Source organism: Thunnus maccoyii, chromosome 1 (assembly GCF_910596095.1).
Source record: "Thunnus maccoyii chromosome 1, fThuMac1.1, whole genome shotgun sequence".
Classification (NCBI taxonomy): Eukaryota; Metazoa; Chordata; class Actinopteri; order Scombriformes; family Scombridae; genus Thunnus; species Thunnus maccoyii.
This window is the reverse complement of record NC_056533.1, coordinates 8,494,546-8,511,658: the sequence shown is the minus strand read 5'-3', so window position 1 is coordinate 8,511,658 and position 17,113 is coordinate 8,494,546. Positions and strand designations below refer to the sequence as shown.

Genomic DNA, 17,113 nt, shown 5'->3' with positions numbered 1-17,113 from the left:
TTATCTGTACTGGTGTTTAAGGTGGTCAGCGTAAAGGACTTGGTGAAATATAAACTACATTACATTAAAAAGACTATATTAAATGGCAGGATAACCTAGTGAGGTCATCCCTCAACATGTGTTGAGTCCATTTGGTCTGCAGCCTAATGCTGAACTCATACATAACCATACTATGCTGAATATATAACCATTGCTTCACTGGAGGAGAATGGTGGTAGGACCTCAGTACTTTTCCATGCTGCTTCTTCCTGCCCAGCAGGAGGTCTGAGTCTCTAACCACCAAGCTAACATGCTACCCATTTAAATGGCCAATTTTCCATCATTACTGTAAGACTTTTTAAATTTTCCCTTTCATGTTTCCTCTTCATTGCTCCTTCTTCTTCATGCTGAGAAGGTGAAGGATCTGAGCCCTACTTGCAACACTATCTCCAGCTCCCTCCTTTCACCCTTGCACACACATCTTTTTGCCTTCACTCACAGCTTCATTCCCTTTTTCTGTCTCATTTTTTTCTTTCATTCATTCTTCCCTGTCTATTATCTGTCTACTATCTATTCTCCCTCCCCTCATTTTCCTCTGTCTGCCCCTCTGTATACAGTTACTCCTCTCAGTGGCTCCTCCACTGTACCTGCAGAGAACCTCATGTTTGAGGAGGCCTGGCTCTGACTGAGCTCCTGTTCAAGGCGTTGCAGTCTCTCCTCCAGCAGTCTTTGTTCCTCCACCATCCTTGTGTTCTTCTCAGTCAGGACTCGCACTTCGTCCCTCTGCATGTAACCGTTGGCCGTGCTGGGCTCTGGAGATGGCTGGGTGTGATAGTTTGGGTTTTTGGCTTGGCTGGATTGGCTGGGGTGGTTGCTGGTTAAGTTGGCTGAAATGGGAAGTATAAATTCTTTAACAGCAGGAAATATTCTAAATACAATAATATGTGGAAACATATACCTAAAAATGTATTTTCAATGCAGATACAGGATTACATCTTGGAATATTGTTAAAAAGAAAGCAACCATCTAAGATGGCCATTACATCTTGTCATACAACCTTATAGAATGGGACCATGACAGCAATTTGTTTGTGAACTAGCAAGAAGTCTTTAACTGTTGTCTAAATTCTATGTATCAAGAAAAGCAAGTAATTCTAAGAAAAAATGAACAAAAGGCTTTAACATGGAGTAATATGACAGGTGGTTGGAAGCACCGTCTGATGGAAAACAGAATGGAAAGAAGAGAACAAGGAAAAGATGAAAGATCAAAAGTAAGTACACTCTACTGTTAAAATAAACCTAGCCAATGGGTAGGAGACAGCATGTTGCAAATATCCTTGCAAAGGGCTTGAATCCTCAGCGGAATGTAACATGCCCTCAAATGGACGTATTACATAATACACACTTGTTTCAAAATACTACTAAATATACCGTGCTTTTGTGAGTATACTTTAATCTGAGACAAATGTGTCATTAACATTTGGCCATCAGAGTCTACCCAGAAGCTACTATCAGAAGCTGCACTGCAGCAGTCAAGAGCGACAAGGAAGACAGAAGCAAAATGTGGATTGGCTCTTTGAAGTTCAATATACAGAGAGAGGAACGATGCAAATAAAATTATTATTTGTCAAGTATTAGGCAAAAGGGAAAAAAAGTGTGAAAGTCAAAATGACAGACAGCAGGCTACATTAGGTCTTCCACCTACATGGCACATCTTCCATTCGATTTCCAGAGCTCTTCCTGACAGAGGCTTTCTTCTTAGACGAAACACAGCTGGCTTCAGGAGAATGGACATTAGTTTCCTCAGTGAAATCTGAGTGATGAGAAACATCGTGCCATTGTTAATCAAATACAATTGCAGAGAAAGTCCTGCTGGCTTTATGTAATAACCCCATTATACCATAAAACTGCATATTGTTATAAAAAAGTCATTCTCCCCTTAGCTTGAATATGTTACTTTACAACACAGCCAGCCTGTATGTCGCATACACACTTCAGTGATTAAGGTAGGAACATTTTAGGGACACATTTTAATTAAGCACTACCAAAAGCCTAAGGCCAGCTCTGGTAATAATGGCTATAATGGGGCTTTCCATTTAGCTCTAATGACATAAGGCTACATTATGACTGTTATGAAACTGAACATTGGTTGAATAAGAGCTTTATCTTCTTCCTTGGCTGAGGACTGCTTTCATTTTTCTTTGTATGGGAGAAAATTCTAAACTCAATGTGCATGTTTTGTGAAATGCTTTGTGAAATAACCATGTTTGCTTATGACTAAACAACTAAATACAAATGGTAATATTGTTTCATTTTGAAGCTTTTTTACTGTATAATCTATCACTTGATTAGCACTGAAATTAACTCCACAAGCAGACACTCAGTTTGATCAGTACATACATACTTCAAATTTCAATGGTCAAATGTCTTTTTAAAAAAATGTAGGTTCTTGATCGATTTCTTATCACTTCTAAGAACACTAATTGAAAATCTCCAGTAAATAGATATTGACTCCTTCAGTTGATTATCAGGCTAACTCTGTCTGCTAACTCTTAAACAAACAGCAATCTAAAGTACAGTGACTATGGATTGCTAAATTACAATTACACTACACTAAGAAATCTGTCACATTTATCGGTGAGTTTATTTTGCCTCTACTGCCAGGTTATGAGTTACAACTGTGTTCGAGCACTTGTAAGACTATCTGCCATTATTGTTGCCCACCCATTAGTGACATGTCATTACCTGGAGAAGGCACTCTTCTGCCAGATATCTGAGTCTGCAGGGGTGTACTGGTCTGGAAGACAGATAGACAGACAGTGAGTAAGTCTTTTCAAAGCCCCTCTGCATGGAAGCCTTTTATGCAGGGTTATTTCAGAGACCACTGCGTTTATGGCCATTGTCAAAATGTGGACAATAAGATTTTGCCAGTGCATTTATTATTGTGAATCTTCTGAGACACATTAAAGCAATGTGAATGAGTCACAGTGGCGAATGCAATGTCGGGAAGAAAAAGAAAGAAACAAAGAAAGAACAGAATACAAAAAATGAGGAAGACTGAAGAATGCCAGCTGTTCTGTAACAAACTATAACCTGTTTATTTCATATCATAATCATAAATCCAATGGCCAGAGACTCCACTATCATATGATGAGAAAAGATACTATATATATGTATATTTATATATATATATATATACACACACACACAGTGGTTTTCTCAAACTGGCTCACATTGTCACCTTGAGAGATAAAGAAGGCAGCTGATGAATGTGGCTGTCTGTTTAAGGTCCTGTAGATTTATGAGGGTACTGCCTGATGTTTATAATGGTTCTTATTTGTATGGCAGTACATCATTCTGTTGAACATGTTAAACTATATGGGCTAGTATACTAGCCCACTATATGAAAGATCACTTAAGATTTTGACGCACTGAATAGAAACATCATGTGCTGTGTGGCTAAAATGGTTTCAGCTGACACTGACGGGTGACTGTTGTGAATAGCAGCAGGCAGCTAGACTCTGTGATAGCCTGACAGGAGGAAGTAGAGCCCACTGGGACCATTATAGGGAAGCAACCATTTACAGCAGTATACAAGATAAGAACATGGATAGAATAATAGACAAGAGTCTGTGAGAGCAGACTACTGGGATATAATCACTGCAATAATGGGGAGAAATCTCACAAAATTACAGATACAGACCTTAAAATAGATTTAACTATGAATCTGTAAAGCAAAACATTTCAGGAACAGAGACGAAGATGTTTCAGGTGTTTGGCTGGGAAAACAATAACCACTATGAATCCCCTGTAGTCTGTGACTACTGTAGGTCAACAAATCACAATTACTAATGCAGCTGCCAAGGCAACTTACAGAGGTACAGTGAGACCAAAAATTGTTGCAATGCAAAACATCTGTGGCAAACACTGCAAAATTGTGTTATATGGCAAATAGAGAGGTCACTGCAAATAATTAAGTTAAATGCCAAATGTTGAAATTCTGCATTGGCAAAGAGGAACAATAGCCATAAGCAGACAACCACCTTACAAATGACTAATGAGTCGACTGAAAAACTCAATAGATCTACATTCCCCTTATTCTGAGTACAAGTGTGTCTCCTAGTGGATAAGACTTATATTACAATACCCACACTTCCCTTCAGAAACATAAAAGAAGTAAATATATATATATTAGAGGTATCATTGTTAAGATCATTTATGACAAGCAGGTAACCAGTTAAAATCACAAATCATTGGAAACTCTGTTTAGGAAAAACAGATGGAATAGGAATCATCCCTCAACACATACATTCACAAATGACCTTTTTCAAAGCAGTGATTTTGACTTGTCATAACAGGAAAAGCACAGGTGTAACTAATGACATTAACAATGGGTCAGGTCCATTAAGTGTCCCAGTAAGTCATGACAGTGTACACGCAGGGTCCTGGAACTGGCTCACCTAAATGTAATGCAGTCATCACACCCGTGCTGTTCCTGCAATAACATGTCAAAATTTCTGTCATAAAAAAGCTCTATTAGCAGCTGCCCAGAGCAGTTTCTAGTCTTCTAGTCTTCTTCTGCTGTTGGCCACTGAACAACTCCAGTTGGGGGTTAACCAGTCTAGTTAACGGCTCTTTGACACCAGTTATTTATAGGAAAAATGTTTCTCATTTACTTTCAGTGACAACATTTTTGCAAGTGGGATTGGAACCAGCAACCTCTATAGTCAGAAAATTTGATGACACAAATGAGATACTGACATATTTCTGTAGAACCTCACCTGAAGTTTTAGAGGCAGGGCATAGACAGGTTCTGTGACTGAACAATTCTCCTGTCTGTCCAGACTTTGGTAGACATGTTCCTCCCTGCTCTCTTCATTCTCCTCCTCTTCCTCTTCCTTGTCTTCCAACTCCCCTTCAGAGTGGTCAGGAGAGGACAGACGTGGCCGGTCAGCCAAATCTTCTGACCATCTGTCTCTGAGGAAGTAAGAATGTAATATCACAGAGAGACAGTGGAGAAAAGCTTGCTGTATCTTAATTAGTTTTCTTACAGGATGGTCAACTTAATTATACAGTCAACCTACTCCTAACAGTGGAGTAACAAAGTCATACGATATATTTTAATTATGCAATTTAGAAAATTGCTATAAAAAAGGAGTTTTAAGGCTCCCCTTATTCAGACTGGTTTTCAAGACAGTGCTAAGATTTTGCCAGGAAGTTATGAAACTTCTTAACACCCAGTTTCAGCTAAAAAAAAAAAAAAAAAAGTTCTCCTTTAAAAATTAATGACATCAAGGTTTATGACACTCACAACCATGAAGTGAAATTGATGATGATGCTATGAAACCAAAACATTCAAAAGACTCAAAGTCTGATGTATATAAAATCAGAAACAGGAAAATCTAATTGAAATACACAAATTAGCCTCACATATTTGTGAATCATTACTTTCTTATGTGAGGGGAAAGCCTGGAAATATATTTGACAAATGACAAAAGTCTCAAGTTGACGTTCACACAAACTGCAGTTAATCTGCTTTTCTAAATAGCTCGCATTTCAGCTGTTAAAGCTGACTTGACAGCTAATCCAGCTGTGATCAGCTGCCGTCGTCACCAAAAACTGACAACGCTTCACGTGATGCTTCAGAGGAAAGGACGTCTCATTTCTCTAAAAACATATTTCCTTGTTTCCTCTCTCCTCACATGGTTTCCTTGCGTCTCTCCTTGCATCCAAGAAAAAGACGTAAGTGAGGGAAACATGGATGCAATTAAGAGACTTGAGATGTACCCTGGGTAATTAATGACTCTGACACACTTGATAAATACAAGTCCAGGTGAGGTTCAAACTGGGAGTCACCTGTTGTTAACTTTGTGATATACTGTAATAATGGTGTGTTTGCCATCGGTAGTTTACCGGGTGTAAAGTGTTGAGCTGAAGTTTGGTTCAGATATGAAGGACTCGGATCGATCACTCTCAGAGAAAGACCTCGGTCGCACAGGTGGTATGGCCCATGTTTGTCCGGTGAGCGAAGAAGACAAGATGGCCGCTGCTAAGGCTGATCTATAGATGGAAAGATGCAATTCATATGAGGACAGACAGACAGACACTTTTACAAATTAAAGGCCATTTATCACTTTAAATTTTCATTAGTTTTGTTATTTCTATCCACTTGACGTGACACATTGTGGGAAAAGAGAGCATATTCCTCAGTTTCCCTAATAAAACTTTGATAGCATTGTTATACATCTTTTATGTGGTAGTATGTTGACCCCAGAGGGCATGTTTACAACTGCCAGCTTCATCTACGTATTGGTTTTCAAAGTATTGTGGAGCAATAACTATGGAAGCCAGATGTGTTGAGGAAAGAAAACATTTAGGGGAATTTTAAAAACTCTACCCTACCTTTAAAGTGAGTAGTGAAGAAAGGTAAATGTACTGAGGATTAGTGATAAATAAATCAACAACTGTCTTATGTGAAATGTTTCACAGATTGAGACCAGAATTCATTATTTCTACCACATTTCAATGATAAGTAGCTGTCTAAGGACACCATTAAGACAGAGGAAAACAAACATACAGTATTCATTAGGCAATGTAGAGGCACCAACTTGTGCAAAGAGGTCAACAATTTGCTCCGACACAGCAACAAAATTGCCCATTGAGTCCCCTTAAAAACCACCATATGCTTGGGGGTAATAAGGAAAAGAAGATGCTTCCTTTACATTCACTCAGCAGTTATGCACAAACCCTGCAAGAACGTTTACAGGATGATGATGTTAAATTAACCAAATGTGATTATCAAACTCAATTTCCATTTAAAGTTACAAACAAGCATAGGTCAAATATATAAAAATTTAAACAGTTAAGTAGCGAAATGGATGAGGTTTAGTTTTTCATCCTGAAGTAGAACCCATGGGACCAAACTCTAAATAAGTACCAGCTGTGACTGCTGGAGAAAACACTGCAAAATGAGAGGATGTTTGAGGTTATATGACAGACAGCATTAGGTACCTGGGTCTCTCAGGTGAGGGGTTGGGGCTGCGTGGGGGTGGGGTACGAGGCACAGCAGCCTTGGGGGCAATGGAGGCAGCAGGGATCAAACCATGAGCTATATGCTTCTACATAACACACACAAACAGGGAGATTAGGGAGGGGCTACAGCATCACATACACATAAAACACATTAATACAGACGTTGTCGGTCCTGTGGCAATTGTTGAGTACATATCAATCAATCAATCAATCAATCAATCTTTATTTGTATAGCACCTTTCATACAGGTTAATGCTATTCAAAGTGCTTCACAGAGGACTGACAAGCCAACAATAAGACAGAACAAGTGTAAACAGTAAAACAGAATAAAAATGTAATAAAATAAAATAGATATAAAGCAATAATAATAATAAAATACAGTGAAATCAAAACTAGGTAAAAAAAAAAATTTAAAAAACGACAAAAACTAGATAAAAAAGACAAATAAAATCAATAAGAGTAAAAGTAATTTTACACCATGAATACCATAAAAGAAGTGAATAAAATAAATAATGTCTATAGATCATCCTTAATCAAAAGCCAGGCTGAAGAGGTATGCAAGTTTACGTTTGATGATATCACCACTGATAATGATATTAGCAATGATATAAGCATATTTAGTTAATACATGAAATAACTGTCAACAAACAAAATGATGAAAGGGCAGGCAGAAATAGGTGGAAAGGGAAAAGCAGTAGAAAAGAAGATCACAAAATCACGACACGACCATCGACAAGATACCAAACAACAGGCTGTTACATCAGTGGACTTTTTCTCCTGGAAACACCACTGTTATTTTAACGTTACAGGTAAAACACGTGTATTAGCCATAATAGGTTCGTCATTGACTTTCCATTGACAACAGCAGGGACAGGTTAGGGTTAAAGGAGAATAAATCCGTCCCTTTCATTTTCGGTCAACAAGCTTAGCGTTAGTACACCACAGAACAAGTACTACCGTCCCAAAACGGTTTAATACGTAACGCTAGATATTTGTGAAAATGTTAAACTTTTGCTAACTAACCAAGGTAGTTTTGTACCGTGGTTCCAGTGGTAGCTAGCTCTTAACTCAAATAAGCTACAAATGAAAAATAAAAACATTTAGACGTTAAGCTTGAAGGAAATAATATGTGAAACTTACAAACTCCTTGTCTTTATCCCTCCTGAAACTGAATTTTAACATGGTGGAAAATAAGTTCTCGGCACTTCTTGCTGTTGACAGTCCTGTTTTGACGTTAAGCTCGAGACACTCGTTTACCGGGCATTTCTGTCAGTGAAACAGCTGCAGTAGCAAAGTTAGCTTTTCATTCTAAACTGTTTCAAAATATCTGCCGTTTTACATTCCTAAAACTATAAAGCAAAGAGAGAGAAGCAAACTATAATCGACCATTCAACAGGCAGGCCGCTTGCAGATCCCTCGTCTCTAGACGCTACGCCACCAGAATGCACCTCGCTTCAAGAGTCATGCTGATTGGCTTCTCGCGTCGCTTTCAGCCAATCAGAGACTTGTTTAATTCACTTAGCAACGACATCCTCAGCAACCTGCGGCCTGGACAGCAGGGGGCGATGTAGCTCCATTTAATGATAAGTCACAACTGTCAACTTTGTCGCAATGGGCTTCTTTCTTTCGTCAGTTACTCAACTATAATACTCACTATACATAGCATACGGTATTAAGATTTGAAATGTCCTCTTAAAAACAAATATTAAAATTTATTAAACCTTTAAAGTATACATATATCACAGCACCTCAGCACATGTCAGATTATTTTATATTGCAGCAAAACCTACATACAAAACTAAAATGAAGATCTAGGCAATTAAACTTTCCTAAATATCCCCATATTTATCATGTCTGATTGACAAAATTAAGGGTTTCCTTGCATGAACTGACAAGTCTGTGACAATGTAATCACAATATATACAGTATATCTTATCATATGTCCTGTGTGTAATTTTTAGTGAGTTTTACAGTATCAAGTGTGGCCCTTTGCTCTTGGGAAAGGTGAAAGTAAGCATCCTATAATCAAAAGATATGTCTGCAATATTTACTTGTAAGTATCCAGACGATGAACACAGAATATGAATGGTATGGGTTAAGAAAGGCCTGATGGGTAAAACTTAATCACATGGTGTGTCTCTTCTGTTTCCATGATGGCGGATTAGGAAGTCATGTGAGCTCAGACCAGACTCACAACAGTTAATAACATAAGTGTCGACTTGGTGTGTGTTAGCTCACTGAGGGTTAGGGTCAAACTTCATTCCAGTCATTCCCCACCTGCTTGGTGGCTTGAGATACTGAGATACACAGAACCACAAACATATTTTAAAAACTCTGGAAATAAGTTTTGTCCCCCTTTTTTTTATTGAGATTTGAGTTTACACGAGACACAAAGAACTGACACAAAAGCATTCCGACCACAGTTGCTATGCAGCACAAAGTACAGAGAAAGCAGCAAAAGCAACCTGAAACCTTAAGAAGAACAGGTACCTTTATCCTCTGCATATACACAAGGCATTTAGGATCACTATGCACTGTGAAATGCATGTAAAGATCTGTTATGTCTACAACATCATCTGTGTAGGTATACAAGCCTCTGCAAGAGAACTCTTAGCACTTATTAATATGAATCAATCACTGCACATTCTTATTATACACTTAACCAACATTTCCTTCATGATTTAGCATAAATGGCACTTAAGACACCATATAGGTAAACAGAGACAGCAAAGAGTGTTACATATTCTCAGTGTTACGGTTTAAAAACATTTACATTTTAAAATATCTTTACATAGACAAAATGTACCAGTAAATAAGTTCACCAAAGGATTAAGCAAGGCTAGTAAAATACATTCCTCCAAGAAACCAACCAAGAAATCCAACGTGCAAAAATTCACAACATGACCATTCACAAGCTAGTTCTGAAACCTACAGCTTAAAAGATACATATATATATTTTTGTGTGTTTTTTTTATTACATAAATAATTTGATTATCAAATGTGTATAAGAATCTACTTTGTAGATAAAGAGATAGTCCAACACTGCGGAGTGTCAGTAAAATGTGGGATGCGACTAGGATTTACACAGGTAGAGAAAAATAGTAGAAACCTGGCTGTGGGCTTTGATCAAAGTCACTGTTTGGTGACTGGCTGTCCAGGTGCTATACAGGAATGTAATCAGTCTGCCCACATTCTTCCCTTCTGGAGATAAAATAACCTTTAACTAAATCAAGATTCACATTAACAGAGACACACAGCTCGTGCTCTTCTTACAAACTGATAAACTGCCAGACAGCAGCAGCTCTAGAGAAGGAGGGCCAGAAGTTGGTGAGCTACTGAGATGAGTCAGCATGGTAATGATACATCCTGGCATATCAGCAACATGGAGGCATTTTGGTCTGTGGCATAACTGGTACATCAAGCAAACCTAAATTATCAATATTTCCATTTACATTGTGTCCCAGGCGTGGCACTCAGCAGAATCAATAATCCTTAAAGGCTGTCTCACAAATACAAAAGTGACAATAATACATAACCAAGATGTGTGTGTGTATAGCAGCTTATAGAAAATTGCATTTATCGACTCTCCCCAGACAAAAAAAACTACTGCACAGCACAATTTGTTTCCCTCAATCACTGTTTAACACACTGTAACAAGGTTAATTATACCTACATATCTATTCATAAAATATGTATTTTAAACCCCAAAACTGATCAGTATCCCTGGTTGGTGACCAAATCCCTCACGTATACAGTATGAAACAGACATGTATTGAGGATACACAGAAAAGTACCTTCTAACTGCACAGTGCACAGCTACATCAGTACACAATGGAGCTGACAAGGGACCGCTTAAGCCACAATAAAATCACCCCCTTGCAGTCAAGTGAAAACCAACACTGGGTGTGTTTGTACAACGTTGTTTCCGTCCTTCAATTCATCTGGAGCGTTTCTTCAAGAAACTATACTGAGATGACAGTTTGACTTACGAGTCTGTCTCAGTGCTATGTATATATATAGACTGGAATGGTAACGGGTATGTTTTTCCCACAGTGCAGTTGTACTGTGCTGTACGCATACTGGCATGGTACACAGTGATTTCCCATTATGTTTGGTGTACAGTCCAGTTTACTTCAGATATACTGAACTGTGCTGGGAGGGCACCCATGTACCTACATCAGTGCCCATGTACAGTATTTAGCACAGCCACTTTCCAAGGTAGCTGGCAGAAATGTCAACATTACACTGGTCACATACAAGCTACATACACTACCGCTCAGTATTCCAGTGGAAAAACCAAAGGGCACTGACACTGTACCATAGCAGGTCCAGTATGGGTACAGCACAGTGCTGTATACAGCCTTAGTAGGCTCAATACGCGTACTGTACGATGCTAGCAGACAGTAAAAAGCCTGCAGCTAGCTCAGTAGAGGACGCTGTCATTGTTGTAGGAGCTGGAGCTGGGGAATGAGGGACGAGGTTTATTCCAGGGCAGGGTGCCAGAGTGGTCGGCTGTGGGAAGGCTGAGGGTGCTGGCGCTTTTCAGTTTGTTCTTCAGGCCCCAGCTGATGAAGGATGACTTCTTAGATACTTTGCGGGACTTGGGGTTCTTGTCGTCGTCATCGTAGGCCAGACAAATCATGGAGTAGGTCTTGGGCAGGTTTCCGCAGAAGGTGGCACTCTTGGTTGGCTGGACAAAGAGAGATTGACAGTGACATTTAGTGGAAAGAGGTAGATGTTATTGTCTGTTTAGTCGGTGAGTTACTCTCTGCTCCGGGAGACATACAGTCTTTCATCAATAAATGGGATCAACAAGTTAGCATTTAAATCAGATTTTTTTGTCACAGTTTAAACAGGATCAATAAATACCCAGAATCATAAAAAAATGTACTTGTGCCTAATGTGATTTATAGGGGGCTGGAGTTTAATCAATCTCTTTATAACAAGCTGGTATAAAATATTTACAACATTTTATGACATATAACTATTTATTACAAGTCTACTTGGATTGCTTTAAGGAAGGCAACAGTTTATTCTGTCCATCCTATGCATGTCCCACTGAGAATGAGCCTTAAATAAAAAGACTTCAGCTCTGTGTCCTGATATTAAGACTTCCAGCCCATAAACCATTTCATACAAAATCCAAATATAAAAAAGCTGCTCTGCCTTAAATTTGCCTGCTTGTTCTCTGGATAGATTATTTACACAGCTGGGATCTGTTGTATACGCTAAGTTCAATCCAAAGCGTGATTCTCATGGGAAAGTTGAAACACTAATAATGCTGTTTAGTTATCTAAGGCAAGGACCAAATTTGCTGTCACTGTGTGTCAATCAGGGAAACCAGACAGGGGACTGTCCTCTCAGCCAACAGGAGGGAAGGAAAGGGGGCACGGCATACCATGGGAGGGTTGCTGTCCATCATGCTGACCACCTGGATGTCGATCCCCTCCTCATTCACGTCCTTCAGCAGCCGCATCACCTCGCTCACTCCCATCCATTTGCAGTCAGTGTCGCCCACAGCAACAATGTAGTCACCCTCTTTAAGCCCGTCAGCCTGAAAAAGAGACGAGGAGGAACAGGAGTAAGATGTGAGGCCAGTGAAATGTCCTGATACTGCAGAAGGCAGAGTAAATATTTACAGATGAAAGTTTGTTGGACTGGCAACCGAATCAGATTCACCTACTTTCCTTCAACACCCTGAAGGCAGCTCAGTTCAGCAGAGCAAACACTGAGAAATCCCAAACAACGTTTTTTTTACAGCAGAAAAACACTTGGTAGTCTGTGTGTGTACGTGCATACATGTGTGCGAGCCTGTGCATGAGTGCGAGTGTGCATGAGTGCGTACGTGCCCTGTATCACAACTGTACTGCAGCACATTATTTCATAGTTGAGGGGAATTATTTACATGAGCTAAGCTATTTCTGTCTAACAACCTGCTCAGTGTTCACCAGAGGCAGGACAACAACTCCAGAGAATCAGTCAGTCTAAATAAAAATCCTGTTGAATGCAGTATTAAAAGTTATAAAAAGTTTGGCCTAGTTAGGCTTATGTAATGCTACTAATCTGTTTCGCTGCATAGCCCGCAGGACTCAATAGGAGTCTGCTCTTTGTCAGCACCTCTTAATGAGCTGTCAGACTGAAAGGATTGCAGAGAGTAAATACTCTCTGATTCTTAATTAAATTAGTAGCCAGAGTGCCTAAGCAGGTGGAGGAGGGGAGTGCCTCCAAGCTTTCTTTGAGGCTGAATCCTGTTTAGGTTTCCAAGAATTACTTTATTTAATCAAAAGTTCACAGAGCAGATAAGACTGTGTAATTTGAACTTATTTGATATTCAGAATGTAAGCATGCCTGAGATTTCAAGCTGTTAGTTCTCCCATTGTAGACAAAGCCGCTCCCTGCTAGTTAATCCTGCTGCGGGGAGTTAATATTGAGCAATCTACAGTATGCATCTGGCTTTTGTTAAAGTTTGACAGTGAAAAGTACTGAGCACGGTGCCTGAAATATCTTCTGTTCTCTAAAATAATAATTCTTAAATAATTTCCAACAGCCTGCAGATGATGAAAACCTCCGCATGAAACTCCAAATGCATGGGTTAATGAAAATGAAAGTAAGCTATGATCTCCATTAGATCACAGTTTACCGTCCAGAGACAAAAAAAGGCCCTTTCAGAGCACCATACAGATGAATTTGCACATTTTATTCCATTTACTACAAACTGTGTTACAGAACCTATCAAGACCATTTCAAGTCGCTGATTCAAGCTGATTTTTATACCATACAAACATTCATTGAAACCAGAGGCTCAGATCAAGCTTCCGATGTGGAGTTGGAGGTAAGGAATAAGGGATAACTCACAGCGGCTGGGCAGAGAGGGTCTAATGAAACCACTTGGACTGGTGTTTCTCCTTTCAGAGTGAAACCCAAGTCTCTGTCTTCTGGGTGAAGTCGTATTGTCCGCGGGGCTGTCCACCGCTGCTTGGCTGAGAAGACTGACAGAGGGCCCTGTGTGGAGACAGTGTGGGGATGCTGGGGTTAATATGGCAGCAGATTTTCAACATTCCAAAGGATGATATCCTGTTCTCCTGTAAGAGTTATAGAGTTCAAAGATTTTGGCCAAAGCCTGGGGGGAAACTGAAAATCCAACATGTTAATGCCCTCTTTTGTCTGTACAGGCTAGTTTAACATGATTGGAGTCCACACCTGTGATTGAATAGCCCAGCAGTACATATACCTCATAGTAAGCACAAACATTTAAGCCCCAATTCAGAGGTCATGTGGCCAGGAGTATATTTAAATTACCAACTCTTTCACATCTGCCCCTCCAGGTTTCTGAAGTAGAAGTAAATAGAAGTATTTTTTTAGATTGACACCCTCACCAGGCTAGTCACACTTCCTTTTTAAGAAGCATACTTTTTGAACAATGTGACTCAACTTAAAAATATTCTCAATATATTGTACATGTTACCTGTCTTCTTGTCTGTTGAGCTGCAGATATGGAGTACTTTCCATATCATACAGTAATAGATGCAGTTTAGGCTGCAGCTAAAAGTTATTTTCATTATCAATTAATCTACAGGTTTTCTTATAATTAATAAATTAATCTTTTAGTTTACCAAATGTTAAATAATGGTTTAATCAACTCAAATCACTGGAGAACTGCTTTTGTTTGACAAACAGGCATAAATACCCCCAAATTATCACACTGACCATGGTTTGAAAGCAAGCATATTTAGTAAGCTGTAAAAACCAAGCTAGGTGTCTTTTACGTGCAAAAAATACTTAAACAATAATTAATATTGTCATCAGTTCATTTTCCGTTGACTGCGCAGAACTAATTACAAGCATGGCCTACTTTTCCATTTAGGCTGCTGAAGTGAACCGCTGTCTTCCATTAATACGCTTCTTATCTGATGGGAAAATCTCTCCTCCATCAAATCCTGACAATCAATCCTATGAGACACCAGAATGACACCTGTTGTATTGAGAGATAGTGCTGGATTTAACTTTTCAGTCTCTAATTTCTCTGCAGATCTGGAGAGATTTGAGTCTTGATGTTGAGACTCTTGAAGACAGTCACATGGAGCAAGATTTTACAACAAGAACCAGAGAGGTACTTATTCACAGAGATCCCTTAAACCTGTTGTCTGGGAACTTCAGCTCTAACCCTAGACCTCCTTACTAATTATTTGCTCATCAAGAAACTGAAGCTTATTCTTTTGTTATAGTAATTGTAATGTACATTGTGTTGAATGAAAGAATTGACAATGTGGCAATTGAACATCTCTAGCATGGGACTTGGACAGTTGAGTTCCAGTGACAGAGGATGCCTGTGCCCCCTCCCAGCCACCACCATGATAATGTGAACAGTAACAAGTGTGCTGGTGCTATCAGGGAAAAACATGGATGCTCAAGAAGTCAGATCGGCATCATTTATTTTATGAAAGATTTTTTTCCCATGATAGCAGCCCTAAATTGTAATGGAATCATTCAACTCCTGACTTCTGAGTGAAAACCAGAATAACCCAAGTAGTGTTCAAGCCAGGATCAGAGCACCTCTGTCCATGGTTAGTGTTAGTGTTGCATTTGTTGCTTAAATGTCTGGGAGGCTTTGGAAATGAGAACAGACTTTGGATGAGCTGGTGGTCAAATGAGCCAAAGCCTCCATGAGACTCAGGTTGGTTGTATTCAGAAATAACAAAAATACACTCTGTGTGTTAAAAACAAACTGCCTTTCAATGTCTAAAACATAAATTCAGAGCAATTTCATGTCAACTTTCTGAATAAACCAACCACCACATATATACAAAAAACCAGCAATGTGAGTGGAAGAAGATTAGTAGCCCACATACCAGCCTCTGGAAAAAGTCGGTGACTTTCACCTTTGTGGTTGCAGGAACCTCCATCTCTGCTTTGTGCTCTGTTTTAGCTGTGGAAAAATAGGGAAAAAAGCAAAGCTGTCACTCAAGAGTGTTTACTGTCACAACCACATTTCAACTGTTGCCCTGCAGAAGCGGGCAGGGAGTTAGCAGTGTAAACATTACATCATCTGTACCTGTAAAATAAATGTCACTTATCACATCTGATTGCAGCAGGTGTGGTACACAACATAGCAGCCTTTTAAGAACTGTTTCCTGAGAGACAAGCCTCACAAATCAACACAAAGCACTTTGGTGCTGCTTGACATAAGGGCCATTTGTGAAGTGTTTGTTGTGGTGACACTAAGGTGACTGGTCAGTTTCTATGTGAACCACAGAAAGAATAGCTGTCACCTCAGTGACGCATAATGGACACTCAAATAAACTTTCGATAGTTTGCAATAATGAATTGAACACAATAATGAATCCCCTGCTGTTGTCTTATCCTATCAAAGTTTCTCATGTTTACTCAAACAGGATATTTTAATTGGTTGTGGTTTTGTAGTGTCACTCACAGATGATGTCTGGTGCCTCCATGTAGTCAGCAAACTCTTCCTCACTTTCATTTTCAGTGTACTTGTTGAGCGAGCGCTCGTGACTGGCTTTTAAAATATCCTGCAGGACCTCCAGTTTGTTCAAGTGGTGGCACAAACTGTAGATCCTAAGAGCCTCCTCGTGGCCCTGGATGGCCCGACGAATGTGTGCTTTACCTGAGAGAAGGAAGAAAAAATTTGCCATAAGAAGGATGAGAAGAGAGGGATACCAGAGAAGAGAAGTGAACAAGAGAATAAAGAGATGATGAACAGGCACTTGGCACTCTACTTTGTTCTATTTTATTCCTGCTTGGCCTTCTACTGTGCTAAGCCTATGTGAACACTCTTACCAATGCGCTCACGTTCATCTTTCTTCTTCAGGATGTCAAGAGGAGAGCGTCCCTCAGGAAGGCGGTCATAGACCTGAGACAAGGTCTTCTCCTGCTGGTCCTCATCATCACTGGGACCCACTGGACACAAAGAACAAAAAAGAATCAATAACTGATTGATAATTTCTAAATGTAAATGAATGAAACATTGAATCTTCTTCCATTCGGATTTGGAGTCACTGCTGAAACAAATGGCTAATATACACTGTTGAAAGTTTTGTTATTACACCATGATTGCAAATAATCAATCACCTGAAAATCAAAAC

At 39.4% G+C, this 17,113-nt stretch overlaps 2 protein-coding genes across 2 annotated transcripts in view; both read right to left on the bottom strand.

Annotated features, from left to right (window-relative positions):
* Positions 1–8,450, bottom strand: part of cep89 (centrosomal protein 89) — a 63,474-nt gene extending 55,024 nt beyond the window's left edge. The window contains exons 1-7 of the mRNA XM_042394488.1: positions 8,151–8,450; positions 6,990–7,096; positions 5,892–6,038; positions 4,760–4,955; positions 2,724–2,775; positions 1,684–1,791; positions 627–866 (exon numbers count right to left, since the gene is read on the bottom strand). Of these exons, the coding sequence (XP_042250422.1) occupies positions 627–866; positions 1,684–1,791; positions 2,724–2,775; positions 4,760–4,955; positions 5,892–6,038; positions 6,990–7,096; positions 8,151–8,192 (892 nt within the window). The 5' untranslated portion in view covers positions 8,193–8,450. The remainder of the gene's footprint in view (positions 1–626; positions 867–1,683; positions 1,792–2,723; positions 2,776–4,759; positions 4,956–5,891; positions 6,039–6,989; positions 7,097–8,150) is intronic.
* Positions 8,451–9,351: 901 nt separating this feature from the next.
* The window catches only part of rhpn2 (rhophilin, Rho GTPase binding protein 2), a 30,003-nt gene continuing 22,241 nt past the window's right edge, over positions 9,352–17,113 (bottom strand). Inside the window, exons 10-15 of the mRNA XM_042394615.1 lie at positions 16,809–16,928; positions 16,441–16,635; positions 15,860–15,936; positions 13,866–14,012; positions 12,409–12,564; positions 9,352–11,700 (exon numbers count right to left, since the gene is read on the bottom strand). Of these exons, the coding sequence (XP_042250549.1) occupies positions 11,434–11,700; positions 12,409–12,564; positions 13,866–14,012; positions 15,860–15,936; positions 16,441–16,635; positions 16,809–16,928 (962 nt within the window). The 3' untranslated portion in view covers positions 9,352–11,433. The remainder of the gene's footprint in view (positions 11,701–12,408; positions 12,565–13,865; positions 14,013–15,859; positions 15,937–16,440; positions 16,636–16,808; positions 16,929–17,113) is intronic.